This window comes from Rana temporaria, chromosome 7, assembly GCF_905171775.1.
Source record: "Rana temporaria chromosome 7, aRanTem1.1, whole genome shotgun sequence".
Lineage (NCBI taxonomy): Eukaryota > Metazoa > Chordata > Amphibia > Anura > Ranidae > Rana > Rana temporaria.
In genome coordinates this window covers 111291531-111315231 of record NC_053495.1, presented here as the reverse complement: position 1 = coordinate 111315231, position 23701 = coordinate 111291531, and the positions used below count along the sequence as shown (strand labels likewise).

The window sequence follows — 23701 nt, the reverse complement described above, 5'->3', positions numbered from 1 at the left end:
GCTGGGTCTTATGTGGGCATAGTAATTCGTATGCTGGTAGCCGTAAGCCACTAGCATTCAAGTACTTTGTTTTATGTTGCCCAATCAGTGTTCGGCAGTTTTAAACCGAACTCCCACAACACATAACCCCAGACCCCAGCTATCAACCGACTTTTCCCTCGTGCAGCAATGCCTGATGGGAGAATTATCCAAAATGTTAAGTTCCCCATGTGGTCCTCACTGTATTACCCCTGCTAAATCTGTTTGGCTGTTGGAAACCCCTTGCATGGGGAATTATATAAGTATGAAAGCCTGTGAATAAAAAGTCAGTTGACTCCCAGAGCTGTGTTTCGTCCGGTTACTGGGGGGGATTTGGGACATTGCCTTACTTTTCAGTGCTGACTGTGGATTTACCCTGGTTACCAGCGGAGATCGTGGATTTTAATATTGTACTCCTCTACAATTGGTGGCAAGCGACGGGATCCAACCTTACAGCCGATAAGTGCAATTTGTGCAATGTGAACTACCGATAGAAATGGAGACGGATTATACTACGCTAAAGCGGCAGACATTAAAGGAACTGCTAGAAGCCAGGGGTAAGGTAGCCAGCAACAAATCCAAAGCTGTACTAACTGCCGAGCTGATGGAGGGAGACAGAGCCCGCAGCGCTACACCACCAGCAGCCATGGAAGAAACCCTCTACCAGAGAGAAATGAGGACCAGGCTGGAATTTTTGCCACAGCCTATATCAGATGCCATGCTGCACATGGTAATGGCGAATGTGCAGGAGTACGTAATGGCACACAGTCCGCAGCATACACCGTCTCAAGCAGAATCCACTACTGGGTCACTCTACAACCAGGTAAAACCCCAAATTCCCTATCATGCCTTTAAAATGTTTTGCGAGGAGAAGGATGAGATTGATGGGTATTTACAGGATTTTGAGAGACTGTGTGATTTACATGACTTGGAACGGACGGTATGGGTCCCATTGCTAGCAGGCAAGCTGGCAGGTCGGGCAGCAGAAGCATATCGCGCTGTACCCAGTGAGGACAGCAAGGACTATGATAAAGTGAAGCTAGCGATATTAGAGAGATATGCCATTACTCCAGAGGCATAGAAACCTGCGCAAACCAGAGAAGGATTCACATGCTGAATGGGCACACAAGCTGGACCAAGCTTCCCAAGGGTGGATACAAGCCAGCCAAGTCATTACTATGGAGGAATTGCGACAGTTAATGCTGTTGGAGCAATTCTTCAACGGTTTGTCCCCAGAGGCACAAGAATGGGTGCGAGACAGGAAACCTCTCACCCTAACCGAAGCGGCTCGATTAGCGGATCAGCATTTTGATGCGAGGAGACATCATGGGCCCCTAACCAAGAGTTATCCTCGACCCGTGGGACCACCCAGTACTCTACCACCCCCCGCTCTCACAGCCTCCCCTTTTCGTAAATCCCAAGGGACTTTACCACCACCCTCCAGATATAACGGACGTGCCAACATCCAATGCCACACCTGCAAACAGTGGGGACATATGGCACGCAAGTGCACCCAAAACCGGGGCAGACCCGCCTGGAACCACGGCCGACCGAACCCGGCACCAAGGGCTGCTGCCCATCATTATCAACGGGAGCCAGCCGCTCAAGAGATGTTGAGCATTCCAGCGGAAGAACCCCTGGGAATCTGGCATGAGGTGATGACAGTCCGAGCCACGGATAACCGGCAGCATCATCGACAGCTAGTGACCTTGGAGGGGAAAGAAGTCCAGGGGCTTCGGGATTCAGGAGCTACTTTAACCTTGATAGCACCCCATTTGGTCCCTGACTCGGCACACACTGGTGGATCCGTGGCAGTACGAGTGGCAGGGGGAGCAGTGTACTGACTACCCCCTGCCAAAGTACATTTGGATTGGGGTGTGGGAGGGGGGACGGTAGAAGTGGGCCTCATGCAAAATTTACCAGCAGATGTTGTGCTGGGAAATGACTTGGGCCAGATGACCTCTGCTTTTGTACCCCAGGCCCCACACCAGGAAGCCCATCCAGTGACCACACGGCAACAGGCTCGCACCACGGTTCCACCGACACACGACAGACCATGACCCCCACACGACACGTATGTCCTGGGATACCCCGACTAAGTTTGAGGCCGAGGTGAGGTCAGACCCCACGCTACAGGTATACAGGGACTGGGTACACGCTGACCAGGCTGGGCTAGAGGGGGAGCGGTACACCTGGGAGAAAGGGCTACTTTACCGCATTGCTGAAAGAGGAGTGGGAGGGTTGGCCACAGTAACGACTAAACAGTTAGTGGTTCCCCAGAAGTATAGGCAAGAACTGCTTCGGATTGCCCATGACATTCCCCTGTCTGGGCATCTGGGGATGACACGTACCCGATACAAGTTGACCAACGCTTTCTTCTGGCCAGGGATCTCCAAGGATGTGAGGCAATACAGCACCTCTTGTGACATTTGCCAGCGAGTAGGCAAGCGAGGTGACCGCCACAAAGCCAAGTTATGTCCTCTTCCCATTATTGAAGAACCCTTCAGTAGGGTGGCCGTAGATATAGTGGGGCCCTTACCAAAACCCAGTCCCTCCGGGAAAAGATATATTTTAACTGTAGTGGACTATGCCACCCGGTACCCCGAGGCTATAGCCCTCACCAACATTCATGCCGAAACTGTGGCAGAGGCCTTAATGAAAATATTTTCCAGGGTGGGGTTTCCCCAAGAAATCATATCCGATAGAGGCACCCAGTTCACCGCCGAGGTAACCCAACAACTATGGAAGATATGTGGCATTAAGCCAATAGTAAATTCGGCGTACCACCCCCAGTCCAATGGTCTATGCGAAAGGTTAAATGGTACGCTGAAGCAGATGCTCCGTACATTTGGAGAGTCTCATAAAGACTGGGAGCACTTTCTACCCCATCTGCTCTTCGCTTATAGAGAGGTACCCCAAGAGTCAACAGGGTTTTCCCCTTTTGAATTACTGTTTGGGAGAAGGGTGCGAGGGCCACTAGACCTAATTAGAGAGCATTGGGAGGGGGAGAGTAGCCCAGACGGAACCCCTATTATATGCTACGTACTGGAGTTCAGGGACCGTCTGGAGGCGCTAACCCAGGCTGTGCGCACCAACCTCCGGGCGGCCCGACAACGTCAGCGCCGCTGGTACGATAGGGGAGCCAGAGACCGCAGCTTTCAGGTGGGACAAAAGGTTTTGATTTTAAAACCGGTCCGAACAGACAAGCTGCAGGCCATCTGGCAAGGCCCATACCAGATTGTGGAACAGAGATGTGACACCACCTATGTGATTGGCCCCTGCTCAGGGGTAGGGGAGAGACGCATGCTCCATGTGAATATGCTCAAACCATACCATGAGAGGATAGAGGACGTGGCCGCCATATGCGCTTCCGCCTCGGAGGATCAGGAGAATCTGCCACTACCTGACCTCTTAGAACAGGAGGGACAGGTGGAGTCCTCCAAGGGGGTTCAGCTGGGGGAGCGGCTAAGCCCTCAGGAGCGTGCCCAGGTACAAGAGCTGATTGTAGCTAAAGGGGCTACCTTCTCCAATTTACCTGGGTACACTCCGCTGGCCACTCACCGAGTCGAGACCCCGGGACAGCTACCTATGCGGCAAACCCCATATCGTGTCCCTGAAGCAGTCAGGACGCATATGAAGACTGAGATTGATGAGATGTTGCAGCTAGGGGTTATCGAACCTTCCGGTAGTGCTGGTACCAAAGAAGGACGGCACGACACGTTTCTGTGTCGACTACCGGAGGCTAAATGACAAAACGGTGTCTGATGCCTATCCGATGCCCCGGATAGACGAGCTGCTGGATAAGATGGCACGGGGCCAGTATCTCACTACCATAGACTTATGTAAGGGATACTGGCAGATTCCACTGGCCGAGGAGGCCATCCCCAAGTCGGCGTTTGTCACCCCGTTTGGCCTGTATCAATTTCGGGTCATGCCATTCGGGATGAAGAACGCTCCGGCAACTTTTCAGCGGATGGTCGATCGGTTATTGGACGGATTCCAGGAATACGCATGTGCCTATTTAGACGACATCGCCATATTTAGCCAGACCTGGGCAGAGCACCTACAACACATAGAGGCCATTCTAGATCGTATTGGAGAGGCAGGGTTAATACTGAAACCCAGCAAGTGTCATATAGGGATGGCCGAAGTGCAGTACTTGGGCCACCGGGTGGGGAGCAGGCGACAGAAACCCGAACCAGCTAAAGTTGAAGCCGTAGCTAAATGGCCCACCCCCAGGACGAAAACCCAAGTGCTAGCGTTTCTAGGTACCGCGGGGTACTATAGAATATTCGTACCCAATTATAGTGCCCTGGCCAAACCCTTAACTGACTTGACATGCAAGAACCTGCCCCGACAGGTTGTCTGGGCCCCAGAGTGTGATCAGGCATTCCAACAACTAAAGACTGCTCTAACTAATGCCCCTGTACTTGCTGCTCCTGATCCAACTAAAAGATTTCTTGTTCACACTGACGCTTCAATGTTTGGATTGGGAGCAGTGCTGAGCCAAGTGGGAGCCGATAGCGGAGAACACCCCGTAGCTTACCTGAGCCGAAAGTTATTGCCACGAGAAGTAAGCTACGCCGCCATTGAGAAGGAATGCCTGGCCATGGTGTGGGCCCTCAAAAAGTTGCAGCCGTATTTGTATGGACAACCTTTTTCGCTACTCACAGATCACAACCCGTTGGTGTGGCTAAACCGTGTGGCGGGAGACAATGCCCGGCTGCTGCGCTGGAGTTTGGCGCTGCAGCCGTTTGACTTTACAATCCACTACCGCCCAGGGAAGCAAAACGGTAACGCCGACGGGTTATCTAGACAAACTGAACTTGAAAAGTGATCTGTGAGTACTTCCCCGGACATCCCCAAGCCGATCCGTTGGGATCAGACTGTGTATGCCTACTTGATTCTGGGGGAGCATTGTGGCAAACCTAGCCACTTCTGGAACGCTGGACGTTACATGTCATAGGGTTGTCTGTATTCTGCTGGGTCTTATGTGGGCATAGTAATTCGTATGCTGGTAGCCGTAAGCCACTAGCATTCAAGTACTTCGTTTTATGTTGCCCAATCGGTGTTCGGCAGTTTTAAACCGAACTCCCACAACACATAACCCCAGACCCCAGCTATCAACCGACTTTTCCCTCGTGCAGCAATGCCTGATGGGAGAATTATCCAAAATGTTAAGTTCCCCATGTGGTCCTCACTGTATTACCCCTGCTAAATCTGTTTGGCTGTTGGAAACCCCTTGCATGGGGATTTTATAAGTATGAAAGCCTGTGAATAAAAAGTCAGTTGACTCCCAGAGCTGTGTTTCGTCCGGTTACTGGGGGGGATTTGGGACATTGCCTTACTTTTCAGCGCTGACTGTGGATTTACCCTGGTTACCAGCGGAGATCGTGGATTTTAATATTGTACTCCGCTACAGCCAGTAAACTCGCCTGACCTGAACCCCATAGAGAATCTATGGGGCATTGCCAAGAGAAAGATAAGAGACAACATGAGACCGAACAATGCAGAAGAGCTGAAGGCCGCTATTGAAGCACCCTGGTCTTCCATAACACCTCAGCAGTGCCACAGGCTGATAGCTTCCATGCCACGCCACATTGAGACAGTAATTGCTGCAAAAGGGGACCTAACCAAGTACTGAGTACATATACATACTTATACTTTTCAGATGTCCGATATTATTCTATGTACAATCCTTGTTTTATTGATTGCATGTAATATTCACATTTTCTGAGATTGTGGATTTGGGGTTTTCATGAGCTGTAAGCCATAATCATCACAATTCTGACAAACCACGGCTTGAACTATCTTGCTTTCCATGTAATGAGTCTATCTCATATTAGTTTCACCTTTTAAGTTGCATTAGTGAAATAAATGAACTTTATATCTTTGTGCCTGTGTTTGAATAAAAAGTCTGATGTTTTCCACCCTACACTGATGCTTTTGACAAGTGACTGGGTGGGCTAAAGGACCTTGGATTGTGCAGGTACCAGACAAAGGAATCTTTTAGATTCTAGACTGTAAGCTCTAATGAGCAGGGCCCTCTAATGCCTCCTGTATTGAATTGTATTGTAGCTATACTATCTTCCCTGATGTTGTAAATCGCTGCACAAACTATTGGCGCTATATAAATCCTGTATAATAATAAATAATAATTTTACAGCGGGCACAATCTTCTTGAGTACGAGGCTCCGTGATAATACTGTTTTGTAAACTATTGCTTACCAAAACTTCAACATTTAGACCCCTTTCACACTGGGGCGCTTTTAAGGTGTTTTAGCACTAAAATTATCGCCTGTAAAGTGCCTGAAAAGTGCCTCTCATGCCTCACCAGTGTAAAAGCCCAAGTGCTTTCACAGGAAAAAAAGTCCTGCAAGCAGCATCTTTGGGGCAGTGGGAAAGAGGTGTATTTAAGTTTTGTGCTGCCCTAGGCCTGACTAAACTCACGCGCCCCCTAATTTAAATATGACACACCCCTTTCTGGCAAGGTCACGCCCCTTTCTGTTTAAGACCCGCCCTAAAAAAAATGAGTGGGGACACTAGTTCTGAGGGCCGGTTGGGGGGGCAATGAATTCCCTTAATTTGCATAGATTTCCTCTCACTTCCTGTTTGGCTATGGGGTAGGAAGTGAAGGGAAATTTCTGCAATGGGTCAGGGGTGGTAAAAAATAAACTGACAGGGGCTTTATCCCCCCCCCCTTTAATCTATCCAAAATTAAAAATAAAGTGTTGCCTATAGTTCTACTTTAAGCACACATTTCTGATAATTTTATGGAGAGGACTAAGAAGATATAACCATGCCAATGGTGCAGCAGAACCCCCCCCCCCCCACAGTTGCAGATGCCGGCCGTCTGCATACCAGAAGCCCAGTCCGCCCCAAAAGACTGCCGCTACACTAACAGTGTAGCGCAAGCCGGCGGGGACTCTTTCCGTGCTGCCCCCCTGCAAAGTGCTGCCCTAGGCCTGGGCCTTGTTGGCCTAGGCCAGGATACAGCGCTGAGTGGAGAAGTGATGTATACACCGCTCTTCCACTGTCCCTGCCATTGAAATCAATGGGCAGCGCTGCCGAAGCTCCTGCCAAATGCTTAGACCAGCCTTTCTCAACCAGTGTGCCGTCAGAGGTTCTCAGGTGTGCCGCGGGGTCAGTGGAGAGAAGGCTGTCAGATGTGAAAAGTGAAAGTAAAGCGCAGAGGAGTGTGCTATGCTCTCTGCTTCCCCCTAGAGTACAGTACCCGGCTGAATGAGGAACCTGGAAAGGTACTGTGCTAGAAGCTAGATTCATTTTAAAATGGCTTTATACATGTGTCTGTGTGCACATGTGAGTGTCTGTGTGTGTGCGCATATGTATGTATGTGTGTAAGCATATGTATGTGTGTATGTTACTTTTAATCCTGACCCCCCCCCCCATTCCTGTACTATCAGAATGACTTTTGTAGGGCTTGTTTGATAGCAGCAAGGACTGCTGCTCCTCTGAAAAGCAATCCATGCACAGATCGCTTTTCAGAGGCATTTGACAGGTGGTAAAGAGGCATTATGTTGCCTCTTTACCACCTGTTTTAAGCCCATAAATGCAGCATCACTACACCGCAACCGTGCAATGCACACAGTTGCGGGGTAGTTGCAGTGCAGCCCCATTCACCCTCGGTATACCTCCAGTTGCAGCCACAGCATGTGCACACCATCAGCTGCTGCCTCTGCAGCTAAAGGTGGAGAAGTTGGGGGTGGTAAAAACAGCTCAACCATGTGGTTTTACCGCCCCTATGACATGTGAACAAGCCCTTGGTTCACATCTGTGTAGCTGCATGTAGGGTAGTCCATTAATTTCCGTACCCACAAAATGCAGGAAAACAAGTCCCCAAACTTTTTTTTTTTTTTAATTGCACTGCAGCAAAAGCACCCCCACGTTTTCCAATGTGTGGGGGTACAATTAAGAATTAATGGTACCCCCTAAAGAGCAGAGCATTTGTCTGTGTGTCGGAATGAGCGTGATTTTGCGTGTGTTCTGCGACACACCGTAATGTGAACCAAGCCTTGGACTGGGGTGCCTCAAGACTGAAAATACTTTTTAAGGGTGCCCTGACTGGAAAAAGGTTGAGAAACACTGGCTTAGACAGCAGTGCTTTTAACCTTTTCTTTTGCTGCTAGTGGGGGTTAAACGTGTCCACTAGCAGCTAAAAAGTGCCGCTATAACAGCGGTAAAGTGCTGCTAAAACTAGCGCCGCTTTTACGGCTAATGCCGCCCCTGTGTGAAAGTAGCCTTACTTACAAAACTTTTGGAATTATGTTATCGTATACCAAGCGACTCCAGACCTACATTATTAGTAGAATAATATATACAGTACCTGCACCTATCTTAAAATCAAAGACATTTTCCATAAATACTAAAATCACCATACCTCGACAGACTGGCTCCTTTTCCCATTCTCCATCTCGACATGTAATTTTTTGTTCTCCTTCAAGCTTATAAAAATTTGCACACTTATATATTACAGAAGAGCCTGATTGATAGGTCTTTTGTTTTATTTCTGTGATGTCTCCAAATTGCACTACTGGTGGTGGGCCGCAGGTCTGTCCAATTTCTGCAAAAAGATAAAGAAAATGTACAACTCAAGTCACGCAACCACGTATTTTTTAACATTTTTTTTACCATGTTACTATTATTGTTACCATTTTGTATTTTAAAATATATACAGTGTATATTTAAAGTCAAAAATCTTTTTTGTTTTCGCCTTTTGTAATGTCTTTCAAGCCCTCTCAATGTGCTCACCTCTCTGCTCAAAATGTTAAAAAATGCTTTCTAATTACAGCACTTCCTGTAGATCATGTGATATTCCAGAAAGCTTCATATCCCATCATGCACTGCCTTACTGCAACACAGAATAGGGTGTGTTTACCTGTCTGGACCACACCTCCCTCATTACTCGTTTTTTTTTTCCACCAATTTTCCCAATTCTTCCTTTAGGGGGTCAGATTATGTACAATCTGATTGTGCAATCTACTTTAGATATACCATCTGTCAGAGCTTTTTTTCTCAGAAAATAGGTGCAGGAAATCAACCACGACCCGTTCAGTTTTTACAAACAGTAGAAGGGTCTTAAAGGGGCATTAAATAGCAGGACTGCATTACATACAGAGTGCATAGTTCAGGGGGGGGTTACACACAGAGTGCAGAGCTGTGACTTGTACACACAGGGCCAAATTCTCAAAAAAGCTGCCTAACTTAACTTTCAGCAGTTAAGTTACACTGACTTAAAATCTCTACCTAATCCCGATCTTCAAAGCACTTACCTAGAAATTTCAGGCCGTGTAACTTAAGTGCCGCCGTCGCAAGGCGGTCCTCCTCTCCGGGGGGCGTTTAAAATTTAAATGAGGCGCGCTCCCGCGCCGGCCGTACTGCGCATGCATGTGACGTAATTTTCCCGACGTGCAGCGCGCGAACGTAATTGACGCCGGGCGGCTTTGAAGATTGCGACGGGACACTAAAGTTGCGACGGGTGAAAAAAAATATACGCGCCGGGAAAACAAATAATTATAAAAAAAAATGACAGCGTCGCTCAGCATGCATTCCTGAGAGGGAGAACTCCATGCCAATTTTCAAAGAAAAAAACGGCATGGGTTCCCCCCCCCAGGAGCATACCAGGCCCTTAGGTCTGGTATGGGTTGTAAGGAGACCCCCCTATGCCGCAAAATCGACGTAGGGGGTCCCCCTACAATCCATACCAGACCCGTATCCAAAGCACGCTACCCGGCCGGTCAGGAAAGGGAGTGGGGACGAGCGAGCGCCCCCCCCCTCCTGAGCCGTGCCAGGCCGCATGCCCTCAACATGGGGGGGTTGGGTGCTCTGGGGCAGGGGGGCGCACTGCGGGCCCCCCCACCCCAGAGCACCCTGTCCCCATGTTGATGAGGACAGGACCTCTTCCCGACAACCCTTGCCGTTGGTTGTCGGGGTCTGCGGGCGGGGGCTTATCGGAATCTGGGAGTCCCCTCAAATAAGGGGGCCCCCAGATACCGGCCCCCCACCCTAAGTGAATGGATATGGGGTACATCGTACCCCTACCCATTCACCTGGAAGCAAAAAGTAAAAGTTAGTAAACACACAACACAAGGGTTTTTAAAATAATTTATTATTCTGCTCCGGAGGCCCCCCCTGTCTTCTTTATTAGCTCTATTACCAGGGGGGGCTTCTTCTTCCACTCTCCGGGGGTCTTCTTCCACTCTCCGGGGGGGGTTTCTTCTTCCGCTCTCCGGGGGGGGCTTCTCCGCTCTCCGGGGGTCTTCTTCTATCCTCGCCGCTCTCCGCTGTTGACCCGGCGAACCCCGGTTCTTCTGCAGCTGTCCGGTGCCTTCTTCTTCAGCGCTGGCTGCCTGCTATCTTTGTGTGTTAGCTCAATTAGTAATAGGCAGCCAGCACGGTCTTCTGTGACGTCAGGTTCTTCTCTTCTGTTCTTCTCCCCTCTTCCGATGTTGACTCGTCGCATCTTGTCACTGCAATGATGGAAGCGCGCCTTGCATCCCATTTATATAGGCATCACCGTCCCATCATGCTCCGGTAGGTACCCACGTGGTGGGTGCACGTGGGTAGGCACCCACCACGTGGGTACCTGCCGGAGCATGATGGGACGGTGATGCCTATATAAATGGGATGCAAGGCGCGCTTCCATCATTGCAGTGTCAAGAGGCGACGAGTCAACATCGGAAGAGGGGAGAAGAACAGAAGAGAAGAAGGTGACGTCACAGAAGACCGCGCTGGCTGCCTGTTACTAATTGAGCTAACACACAAAGATAGCAGGCAGCCAGCGCTGAAGAAGAAGGCACCGGACATCTGGAGAAGAACCGGGGTTCGCCGAGTCAACAGCGGAGAGCGGCGAAGAGAGAAGAAGACCCCCGGAGAGCGGAGAAGCCCCCCTGGAGAGCGGAAGAAGAAACCCCCCCCGGAGAGTGGAAGAAGACCCCCGGAGAGTGGAAGAAGACCCCCGGAGAGTGGAAGAAGAAGCCCCCCCTGGTAATAGAGCTAATAAATAAGGCAGGGGGGGCCTCCGGAGCAGAATAATAAATTATTTTAAAAACCCTTGTGTTGTGTGTTTACTAACTTTTACTTTTTGCCTCCAGGTGAATGGGTAGGGGTACGATGTACCCCATATCCATTCACTTAGGGTGGGGGGCCGGTATCTGGGGGCCCTCTTATTTGAGGGGACTCCCAGATTCCGATAAGCCCCCGCCCGCAGACCCCGACAACCAACGGCAAGGGTTGTCGGGAAGAGGTCCTGTCCTCATCAACATGGGGACAGGGTGCTCTGGGGTGGGGGGGCCCGCAGTGCGCCCCCCTGCCCCAGAGCACCCAACCCCCCCATGTTGAGGGCATGCGGCCTGGCACGGCTCGGGAGGGGGGGGTGCTCGCTCGTCCCCACTCCCTTCCTGACCGGCCGGGTAGCGTGCTTTGGATACGGGTCTGGTATGGATTGTAGGGGGACCCCCTACGTCGATTTTTCGGCGTAGGGGGGGTCTCCTTACAACCCATACCAGACCTAAGGGCCTGGTATGCTCCTGGGGGGGGAACCCATGCCGGTTTTGAATTTAAAAATTGCCGTGGAGTTCTCCCTCAGGAATGCATACCAAATGCCGGCGCTTGAATGGGCCTTTACAAGGTGTGACTTACTTTACACATTGTAAAACCAGCCCTAGTTTTGCGCAAGCAAAATCGGAACTTACGCAGAAATCACAATGCTGAAATGCTTTGAGAATCTGCTTAAGTCCTCATTTGCATACTCACAGCTGCATTTCCATGAGAAATGCCCCCAGCGGCGGATGCGGTACTGCATCCTAAGATCTGACCGTGTAAGTGTCTTACACATGTCAGTTTTTCTGCCTAACTTTGGAAAAAGCCTTTTGAGAATCGTTTCCAAAGTTAGGCACAGACTGAACAGCAGTTAAGTCTGCGTATCTCTTTTGAGAATTTGGCCCACAGAAACCAGACTTCTGTGTTTACAAGTGATTGTGGTGAGCAGGCACCAAAGGGTCTGAGCCAGAGGTGGTGGAACTCAGTTCCCCCAAGTTCCCACTGAAAAAAAGCCCTGCCATCTGCTATATAGAGCAAGGGCCCGCCTGATTTGATACAAATTGAATACATTTGTACACAGATTGTACAAATCAGATTGCATAGTGTATAGCCATCTCTATACAAGTACATAAGATGGAGTGGACAGAGACCCTCAGCTCTCAGGTCCATTTACATATCTTCAGTTCCCTCAAGCATTTTTTTTTTTTGAGGGGGGAGGCATTTTAAAGCATTTCCACTCGTCGGGCATAGGGCTCGTCGGGCATAGAGCTCCAGAGCAGAGCATGGTAGATATTTTGCCACACAGGTGATAATGATGACTCGGGTACACAGAATTCAGTCCCTGAAACAAATAATTTATTAAAGTAAAAATAATAAATAAAATGACAGTGTGTGGGGAAAACGTTGTTTTATGTGTTCTGAAAAACCCGCGCATGCTCAGAAGCAAGTTATGATGCGAGCTTGAAAGGAACACAGGGCCAGATCCTCAGCCAGCGGTGCAAATTTAGTTTGTCCTAACTTATGTCATTTAAGTTACGTTGCCCTAAGTTGGTGTCGTAAGTGCCGTATCCACAGCGCATTTGCGTCTAAATTTACGCCAGCGTAACTTAAATTCAGAGGCGTAAGGCGGGGTTTTTGCAAGTGGGAAGGAAGTGGGCGTGCTTCATTGTAATGAGCCGTGACCCCATGCAAATGAGGCGCCGGCCGTACTGCGCATGCGCGCACGAATCGGGACCTCACTGGGCATGTGCAGAACTGGTCTCGGCGCAATCAGTGAGATAGGTAAAAGGCCAAGTGTACTTAGTTTGAGGATCGCCCTGTGTGTAAAAAGCACCACACACACACACTTCCCTTGCAAAAGTATATCCCATTGTTCCCCTTCCATGAGCAATTTGCTTCTGCTCTGTTTGTTTGTGTGTTGGTAAGTTGTGTTTGTGAGAAAAGTGTTTGAGGAGTTGGAGAGTCTAGTTGTTGTTTGTTTTTGAGAAGTGTCTTTATTTAATTTGTTTGTTAGTGTTTTTGCTGATTGTTTTTTGGTGTTTGTTTTTTGTTTGTTTGTTGGTGCGTGTTTGTTTTTGAATTACTATTAGCTGTGTCCTTGTGTGTTTAGATTTTGGTTAGTTTTTTGTGGTATATATTTTTGTCAGGTTTTTGGGTGTGTATTGTAGATTGTTTGTCGGGTGTGTTTGTTGTTGCTGGGTGGTGTATGTGATGCCCCCCAAACGCAGGAAGCTTAATTTCACCCTGGGAGAGAAGCAAATTCTTGCTCGGGGCATTGTGAAATATGGGCGATTTCTGCATGGCCCTGAGAGCCAGAACACCACCCCGGCCAGGAGGAGGCAGCTTATTAAAAAAATCACCGACCAGATCAATGCGGCGGGGGGGGGGGGGGGGGAAGACCAGGACCCCCGCTGGCATACAGAAAAAAATAAATGATCTGAGGAGCGTCGTCCGGAATAAGATGGCAAGGATCGACGCCCATACCAGGGACACTGGAGGAGGGGGACCCTGCCCAGTCAGACTGACGGAGGAGGAATGGGCAGTGGCCCAGTGTTTCCACCCACAGCAGGTGGTGGGCCTGCCTGGCTATACGTCAGATGTTCCTAGGAGGACAGGTAGGTTTTTTTGTTTATTCTCTGTTGATTAGCATGTGTGGGTGGGGGAAGGGAAGATGTGCCAAGTGTGTGGTTCCTCAAACATGTGATTGTTTTGTGTCCTCCACAGATGGCCAGGAGGTTGCAGGCCAGGAGGTTACACGCCAGGAGGTTACACGCCAGGAGGTTGCACGCCAGGAGGTTGCACGCCAGGAGGTTGCAGGCCAGGAGGTTGCACGCCAGGAGGTTGCACGCCAGGAGGTTGCAGGCCCATCGGGCCAGGCTGCAGCACCACCCCCAAGACAGGCTGATGATGAGTCCCAAGAAGGGCAGGATTCCCCAGGGGAGGGGATTGGCCAAACCTCCACTCATGAGGAGGTTGAGGGGGAGGAGGTTGAGGGGGAGGAGGATGAGTGGGAGGAGGATGATGAGGGGGAGGAGGAGGAAAATATGCAGATTGGCCGGGAAGTCCTCCTGGCCACTGATATGATGACCTTTGAGTCTTCCCCTGAGGCTACCCCTGAGGCTGGCACCAGTCAGGCCACCATCAGGGGTAGCCCCTCCCACTTATCCCCCAACAGGCCTCCAGTCACCAGGGTCACTCTCTCCCCTCCTCCAGGCCCGCAAGACTCAGCGGCAGCCAGGGGGCCAACCCAGGAGACCGTGGCTGTGGGCGAGCGTCTGTCGGCCAGTGTGGTGAAGGACAATGCCCGGCAGACCCGCACTCTTGGGAAAATACTTGAAAAAATTACGCAGATGGAGCACAGCCAGGGTGAAATGATGGAGGCACTCGGTGATGTGGCCACCAACTCAACGGCGGTCATTACATGTTTGAACGACATACAGACCGCCACAACACGCGTGGCCCATGAGCTGAGTGCCCTGACCCAGGCTGTGCAGGACAATACTAGGTCTGGCCAGGCCAATGCGGCTGCCCTCACTGCCTGTCTCACTCGCATTGCAGGGGCCATGGAGGGCAGGCCAGCAGGGGTGGCTCCTCCTTCCCCAGCTCACCCCCCCCAGGAGGCTCCTCCTTCCCCAGCTCACCCCCCCCAGGAGGCTCCTCCTTCCCCAGCTCACCCCCCCCCCAATGGACATCCTCCGCGGCGGCGTGGCCGTGGCCGTGCCCGTGGCCGTGGCCGTGCCCCTGCCCGTGCCCCTGCCCAGCCAAGGCGTAGCAATCGCCGCCGCTAATTAATTTGCTGGGATACTTTTGTTTTTTTGTTTATGCATTTTTTTTTATTATTATTTAATTTGGTCTTCTGTACTTATGATTTGATTTATGTGTGTGAATGATGTGTGAATGTGGGGGGGTGGCATTCCTGAGAAATTAAGGGTGTCACCCTCAGTTTTGGTGGAGTAGGGATCCCCAGGACCAGGGAGAAGTGACATAATTGAAGCCGTGGCGTGGCGTTACTGCTCCCAAGTCCCAAAGGGGGGGGGGGGGACTTGGATCTAATCCAATTCGATGTGCATGTGATGTGTCTGTGCTAGGAACCACAGTGGTGTGCATTCATGCATTATCATTGTGACTTTATTGATGTGCATTTACAGGGAAAAGATACATTCTTATTGTGACATTAATCATGTACGTTTACTGGGAAAAAATGCCTTCTGCAAGGCGTCTCCTGGCTGCTGTGCCCTCAGCAGACCGGGTAGAGTTGGTTGGGGGGGTATTGCCTGGGTCAGGGGTCAGGTCATCACATAAGTCAATATGCAGTCCCCTTCTGAGGGCAAAGTTGTGGAGTATACAACATGCCCCAATTATTTGGCACACAAAGTCAGGGGAATACAGCAGTGTACCCCCAGACTTATCCAGGCATCTGAAGCGGGACTTCATAAGCCCAAATGTACGTTCAACCACTCTCCGGGTACGTATGTGCGCCTGGTTGTAGCGTTGCTCTCCTGGGGTTTGGGGGTTCCTGAATGGGGTCATCAGGTGGGGTCCCAAGGCATATCCTGAGTCACCTGTAAGGGAAAAGACAGGAGGATATTAGTCATGCATGTGCCCCTTGTGATGTCAGCATCATGGGGGGGACATACCTGACACACATGTCACTCACCAATCAGCCAGCTGTCTCCATACATGTTCTGGTCCAAATCTCTGGAGATCTGGGTCTGCCGGTAAATATAACTATCATGGCAGGATCCCGGAAATTTAGCACAGACGTGCCAGATGAGGCCATGGGCATCTACGATCACTTGCACATTTATGGAATGCCAGCCTTTACGATTCCGGAACATGTGCTCAGTATCATGGGGTGGTTGTAGTGCCACATGGGTACAATCAATGGCCCCGATGGTGCGTGGAAATCTGGCAATGTGATAAAAGTCTGTCATGGTCTTTAAACGCTGATCCTCCTGGGTGGGTTTTTGAAACTGATTTCCCATGCGCCGCAGGATTGCAGGGACCACTTGGTGCACACACCTGCTGATGGAGGATTGTGCCATCCCAGCCACGCCTCCACTTGTGCGTTGGAATGAGCCAGTGGCAAGAAAATGCAAAGTTGCCAGTACTTGAGTGGCTGCAGTGCATGGGAGCGTTGTGTTGGGCTGGTAAGATCATCCTGAAGTATTGTTGTTAATTCCAGGATGGCCTCACGGGTAAATCTGTAGTTGCGGAATACTTCAGAAGCAGGCATGCCAAACAAATCTTGGCGTGGGCGGTATACCCTCTCCTGTGCCCTCCTCCTCCTCCTCTGTGCCCTCCTCCGCCTCTATAGACACTAATGCAGCTAGGATCATTGATGGTCCTGGCATTTTGGCAGACAGATTTTAGTCCTGAAAGTGTGTGTGTGCTGAGCTCTTCAGCAATGGTGTTGCTTCAGCAGACATTCAGACGGCATGTGTAAAATTAGGGCTGCTTTTATAAAGTGTAAATTCCCACCGGGAAACTAACAGGTGCGCACAGGGCGTAATCTACGGCGCACACACTTAATTCTGTGGATCGCCCTATCTCCCTCATTTGCATCTTTGCCTATCAAATAAAGTGGCGTGCCTAGCGTAATTTGCGCCCGAGAATGCGCCGGTGTAATTATTTTAGGTAGGACGGAAAAGCCGGAATTTCAGGCGCTTCTCGTTTTGAGGATCGGGCGCAAAGATACACGCCGTGTAAAATTAGAAAAATCGAGTTAAGTCGGCGTATCTCTTTTGTGGATCTGGCCCACAGTGCCATCGTACGTGCTGAACCTAACCGCGCTTTGCTAGAGCATTTTGAAAAAACGATGGGGAGTAGGCAACATCATTTTTTAAAATGAAGTTTGAAAAACTTTTAGTTTCATGATAAAAAACGTTGTTTTATTTCATCACAAAAAACGACCGTGTGTACGCGGCATAAGTTGATAAAGACATCTACAGAGAAACCACGTCATTAAAAATATAATATTGAAAAAAATGTGCCCAAACAGGGAACACAAATAGCTGTACAAAGTATCTAATACAGTGCCTTGAAAAAGTATTCATACCCCTTGAAATGTTCCACATTTTGTCATGTTACAACCAAAAATGTAAATGTATTTTATTGGGATTTTATGTGATATATCAACACAAAGTGAAACATAATTGTAAAATGGTAGGAAAATTATAAATGGTTTTCAAAATCTTCTACAAATAGATATGTGAAAAGTGTGGCGTGCATTTGTATTCAGCCCCCCTGAGTCAATACTTTGTAGAATCGCCTTTCACTGCAATTACAGCTGCAAGTCTTTTTGGGTGTGTCTACCAGTGTTGCACATCTAGAGAGTGACATTTTTGCCCATTCTTCTGTACAAAATAGCTCAAACTCTGTCAGATTGGATCATGTAGAGCGTCTGTGAACAGCAAATTTCAAGTCCTGCTACAGATTCTCAATCGGATTTAGGTCTGGACTGGGCCATTCTAACACATGACAATGCTTTGATCTAAACCATTCCATTATAGCTCTGGCTGTATGTTTAGGGTCCTTGTCCTGCTGGAAGGTGAACTTCTGCCTCAGTGTCAACCCTTTTGCAGAATCTAACAGATTCTCTTCTAAAATTGCCTTGTATTTCCCATCCATCTTCCCATCATCTCTGACAAGCTTCCCTGTCCCTGCTGAAGAAAAGTGTGTTCAGGGGGATGTGCAGTGTTAGTGTTCCGTCACATATAGCGTTTTGCTTTTAGGCCAAAAAAGTTACATTTTGGTCTCATCTGACCAGAGCACCTTCTTCTACATCAGGCGTCTCAAACTGGTGGCCCTCCAGCTGTTGCAAAACTACAAGTCCAATGAGGCATTGCAAGAATGACAGTTACCAGCATGACTCCCACAGGCAGAGGCATGATGGGACTTGTAGTTTTACAACAGCTGGAGGGCCACCAGTTTGAGACCCTTGTTCTACATGTTTGCTGTGTTCCCCACATGTCTTCTCGCAAACTGAAAATGGGACTTATGCCTTTTTTTCAACAATGGCTTTCTTCTTGCAACTCTTCAATAAAGGCCAGATTTGTGTAGTGCTCAACTAATAGTTGTCCTGTGGACAGATTCTCCCACCTGGGCTGTGGATCCCTGAAGCGCCTCCAGAGTTAAATAGCAGCAAAACAAATACTCTTGCACAGAAATGTGTTGACCAGGCGATCCAAAGTTCAGAGTGGATAATATCTCAGGCCTTGCTGCCCTCCAGGATATTCAAAAAAGAATAGAAAAAGAGGGCATACGAACCTTGTGCATTATCCTTTGATATATTTATTAAAATAGAAAGTATTAAAACTACTCACAAGCATGGAAAGAAAACCACAATGTAACAGTCTTTGGCTTATGACAATCCATCTACTAATAGCAGTCTCCAGATCCTAGAGAGAGGACATGCAAACCACTGCTGGCTGACGCGTTTTGAAAAATTACCCTTTTCCTCAGAGCCTCTCCTCCAGAGTTCCCATGGGCCTCCTAGCTGCTTCTCTGATAAATGCTCTCCTTGCCTGTGTTGTGGAAATTTTATGAAGATGTATTTTAATATGTATTGTCATAGTGTCTCCCAGTATTGGTTCTCCTGCAGCCCGCTCTAAAAAGCTGACTGGGGCAGACTGACGCTGGTTGAGATAAACTTTCTAAGGTTGGAGAAAGGTGTTTGCGGAGTGAGGATATGTCTGCCGGCGAAAGTGCCCCTGTGAGATGCACAGACGATCATCTGAGGAGATGTGTTCACTCTGCAAACGCATTATCGGTTTAGCGGATGTGCGCTCTTGTCACCTCTGTGTGCCTGATCAACATATTTGTGGTGCCTTGGGTGTACACCTGTAGATAAGCCAGAGCCTCTAGTGGTGAGGATGGCCTTAGCTGCAACTGGATCCAGGTCGTGGCCCCCAGGTCACGCTCCGTATCGAGAGAGGGGAAGCAGCCACTCAGGACACAAGATATAGTGAAGGGTTAAGCCAAGGTCAGGGCGACAAGCAGACAAGGATAAACAAGTACAAGCCAAGGGTCAGGGTCAAAGGCAAACAAGAGTAGTCGGGGACAAGCCAAGATCGGTACACAGAGATAAAAACGTAGCACACAGCAAGCAGGAACCCAAACACACAATGCTTAACAAACAACGTTGATCAGCAATGCAGATCTGCAGTGCACTGGTTAATATAGAGTTCCTGGAATGGCCTGGGGTGGAGCCATACAGGGAGGAGAGATGATAAAGGCAGCCAGGTGAGAGGGCCTGGCCTCTAAGACGAACACATGGAGAGCAAGGTAAGCTGCCAGACATTACTGCATATCCATGACCATTAGGGGAGCAACGTATCGTCACCGATCCGTGATCCGAACGGGCCACCCCGTTCGGATCGGCACACCCCGCGATCCGCGGAGCGCTTCGGAGCCTAGGCCTAGGAAAGTCCCCGGCTTCGGCCTAGCTCTGGAGCGGCGGCCATCTTGCTCCACCCAGTCTGCTTGCCAGAGCCCAGCGTGACACGCCTCCCCGGGGAGGCGTGTCACGCTGTGCACTGGGCTCTGGCAAGCTGACTTGGAGAGGGAATGTTAGCAGTGAAGCACTGGTGTGAGAGGAGGGGGGAAAAAAAGAGCACAATTCAGGGGTGGATTAAAGAGGAATATATATATAGAAGTGTATATATATATATATATATATATATATATATATATATATATATATATAATATATATATATATTTTGGACCAATGAAAACGAACCCTTTTTTTTTGCTGATCCGAAAATGATCTGATCCGTGACTCCTGATCCGAGGATCGATCCGATCCGTGAGTTTTTTGATCCGTTGCACCCCTAATGACCATACCCCCCCTCTTATGGCCCCTCCCCAGCCTGGGCCCAGGCTTAAAGGGAAATCTCAGATGAAACCTCCTGCACAGACGATCATCTGAGGAGATGTGTTCACTCTGCAAACGCATTATCGGTTTAGCGGATGTGCGCTCTTGTCACCTCTGTGTGCCTGATCAACATATTTGTGGTGCCTTGGGTGTACACCTGTAGATAAGCCAGAGCCTCTAGTGGTGAGGATGGCCTTAGCTGCAACTGGATCCAGGTCGTGGCACCCAGGTCACGCTCCGTATCGAGAGAGGGGAAGCAGCCACTCAGGACACAAGATATAGTGAAGGGTTAAGCCAAGGTCAGGGCGACAAGCAGACAAGGATAAACAAGTACAAGCCAAGGGTCAGGGTCAAAGGCAAACAAGAGTAGTCGGGGACAAGCCAAGATCGGTACACAGAGATAAAAACGTAGCACACAGCAAGCAGGAACCTAAACACACAATGCTTAACAAACAACGTTGATCAGCAATGCAGATCTGCAGTGCACTGGTTAATATAGAGTTCCTGGAATGGCCTGGGGTGGAGCCATACAGGGAGGAGAGATGATAAAGGCAGCCAGGTGAGAGGGCCTGGCCTCTAAGACGAACACATGGAGAGCAAGGTAAGCTGCCAGACATTACTGCATATCCATGACCATTAGGGGAGCAACGTATCGTCACCGATCCGTGATCCGAACGGGCCACCCCGTTCGGATCGGCACACCCCGCGATCCGCGGAGCGCTTCGGAGCCTAGGCCTAGGAAAGTCCCCGGCTTCGGCCTAGCTCCGGAGCGGCGGCCATCTTGCTCCACCCAGTCTGCTTGCCAGAGCCCAGCGTGACACGCCTCCCCGGGGAGGCGTGTCACGCTGTGCACTGGGCTCTGGCAAGCTGACTTGGAGAGGGAATGTTAGCAGTGAAGCACTGGTGTGAGAGGAGGGGGGAAAAAAAGAGCACAATTCAGGGGTGGATTAAAGAGGAATATATATATAGAAGTGTATATATATATATATATATATATATATATATATATATATATATATAATATATATATATATTTTGGACCAATGAAAACGAACCCTTTTTTTTTGCTGATCCGAAAATGATCTGATCCGTGACTCCTGATCCGAGGATCGATCCGATCCGTGAGTTTTTTGATCCGTTGCACCCCTAATGACCATACCCCCCCTCTTATGGCCCCTCCCCAGCCTGGGCCCAGGCTTAAAGGGAAATCTCAGATGAAACCTCCTCAACAGACGAGGTGCAAAGACCTCAGATGCAGCTATCCAAGATGCCTCCTCAGGACCAAACCCTCTCCAATGCACAAGATACTGAAGAATGCCACTGCAAAGACGAAAATCCAGAACTTGACTAACCTCATACTTTAGATTATCCTCATTGATCAGAACCGAAGTAGGGAGAGGACAAGAGGATTTATTGAGGACTAAAGGCCTTTTAGGAATAAGCAAGGGCATGAGTGGATCAACAGGAATCTGAGGAGGGTCTCCCAGACCCTTAAATATTAACTGGGTATCTAGCACAGGACCATCAGACTGGGCAGAGGACAGTGGAACTCTGAGGTCAGGTTGGTTAGAAGGTGACAAGTCACATGAGTCAAGCTGGCTAGCTGAAAGACAAGAAGAATGGGGGCGCATGCGCGGCGCTGAGCGGGATGGACGCCTGAGGCTGTAGCTCCGTTCCACACGGGACCTTGATCACAGCTAGAGGGTCATTAACGATCAAATTTTTCACCTATTTCAACACCCCTCTAGCCGCACACACTATCTCCTCCGCGCTCGGGAGCAGGACAGCATGTCACAAGATGGCGCCGCCGTAGATCCGGGCCTACCATGCCCGCCGAGGCCTGCCACACCACTGCATCCAGCCTCCGCTTGGCAGCTTGAGCCGAACCGTGAGTACCAGTCTGCATTGTCTAAGGCAGATCTTGATGCTAGCCTGGAGTCCATGTATGAGAAGCTGGCCACTAAATTCCAGACGGAACTTCATAAGACTTCACATACATTATCGCAGGAGATCGCTGCCCTCGGCTCGAGAACCGATCTCCTCGAAACGAAACATGACGAGCTGGCATTAGCTTATGGGGATTTGAGCAGGGAATATGATGCATTGCCCTCGGCGTTTGTCCAGATGCAATCCCAAATTGAGGACCTGGACAATAGAAACAGGCGCCATAATCTACGCCTGCGGGGTGTCCCTGAATCCAAAACGGAGCTTATTCCCACTGCAATTAAGCTTTTTAAGTCCCTGCTTCCTAATTGTGACTCTGCTGCTTTTACTTGCGATCGCATCCACAGGGCCCTTAGACCGAAGCCTCCCTCTGACAAACCCCCGAGGGATATAGTCCTTTGTATGAAGGACTTTCTCATTAAGGAAGAGATTCTGAGGGCAGCACGCATGAAACAGCGTATCGTGTTAGATGAACATGTTATACAGATCTATCCTGACATTTCTCCTGCCACCCTGGACAGGCGCAGAGGCCTAAAGGAGGTCACATCAATCCTCCAGTCTGCAAGGATTCGATACAAATGGGGTTTTCCCTTCAAGCTGACAATACCCCACAACGGCACAACGTATTCAGCTACTTCTCTACTGGAGGGTCAGGAGATCCTTGTGAAGCTTGGCCTCCTGGATGCGGGTGCGAATCTTCGTCCACCATCTACTCCTAGACCTGCCCCGATCTGGCAAACACCTCCTCCCCGCAGAGATAGACGGAGGATCAGGTACGATCCAGCTGACAGAAATCTCAACTAGCCCCTGCCGGCTGCCTTGCCTCGGTCCTCACCTCATCTCCTCTTTGGCGACTACTACATTTCGAGATGGAACTCATCATTACTTTTCTTTTTATTTTTTATTTATTTTTTCATTTGCTGAGTCCTCATCGACCCCTATGGCACTTCCTCTGGTGTCGGTCCCTCGGAGCCGTGTCATGTCCTCCCCACCCAGCTATATTTGTGCCCTTCCTTTTTTTTTCCGCTTCCCTAGATAGGTGACTGACCTGTTGCACTTCACCTATTTGGACCTGCTGGGTTTGAGACCTGGTTGTCTCATTACATTTTGATTCTCCTATTATCAGGTTGTGTTCTTATCTACCTGATCCAATTTCTATGTGTTACATTCTCATTTTTTGTTCTTTTTTTTATTTTAGGTTTTTGACGTGTTTTTTTCTGGACATTGCTTGTTTCTTTTCAGGTCGGCTGAATCCTATTGGCACTGTCTGTGTCTGTATCGAAACTGTTCCATATGCTCCTCTGTTCAATGTCTTGTTGGTTGTTCCCTGGCCTTATTTTGATCCTATTGGATCTGGGATTATGGTGGTGTCCCTGATTGGAAATGGTGCTTCGCTGGTCCCCTGCTTGATATTCGACCCTGTATCGAATTTTCAATTTATAGTGCAACCTCACATTTCACATGCCTATTACGTGTATATCACATAATGTGAAAGGTTTTAACTCCCCAGTCAAAAGGCGTAAGGCCTTTGATATGTACAAGTCTCTGGGTGCCAAAATCCTCCTTATCCAGGAGACGCACTTTGCTCAGTCCTCCCATCCTAAATTTTTCCATAGACAATTTCCTCAAGCATTTTATACACTCCACTCCTCTAAATCCAGGGGCGCCGCCATTCTCTTACACTCTTCCTTCCCTATGGAGGTTAAACAGATTGTTAGAGACTCAGAGAGTAGATATGTCATAGTTAAGGGCTTAGTAAACAACAAGGAATTGACCATTGCAAGTGTCTACGCTCCCAACGATG

At 49.3% G+C, this 23701-nt stretch overlaps 1 protein-coding gene across 7 annotated transcripts in view; it reads right to left on the bottom strand.

Moving 5' to 3' along the window:
* The window catches only part of LOC120946232 (complement factor H-like), a 3139400-nt gene that overhangs the window by 853646 nt on the left and 2262053 nt on the right, over positions 1 to 23701 (bottom strand). For all 7 annotated transcript variants that reach the window (XM_040361064.1, XM_040361066.1, XM_040361056.1 and 4 more), the window contains one exon: positions 8417 to 8599. In XM_040361064.1, coding sequence (XP_040216998.1) covers positions 8417 to 8599 — 183 coding nt within the window. The remainder of the gene's footprint in view (positions 1 to 8416; positions 8600 to 23701) is intronic.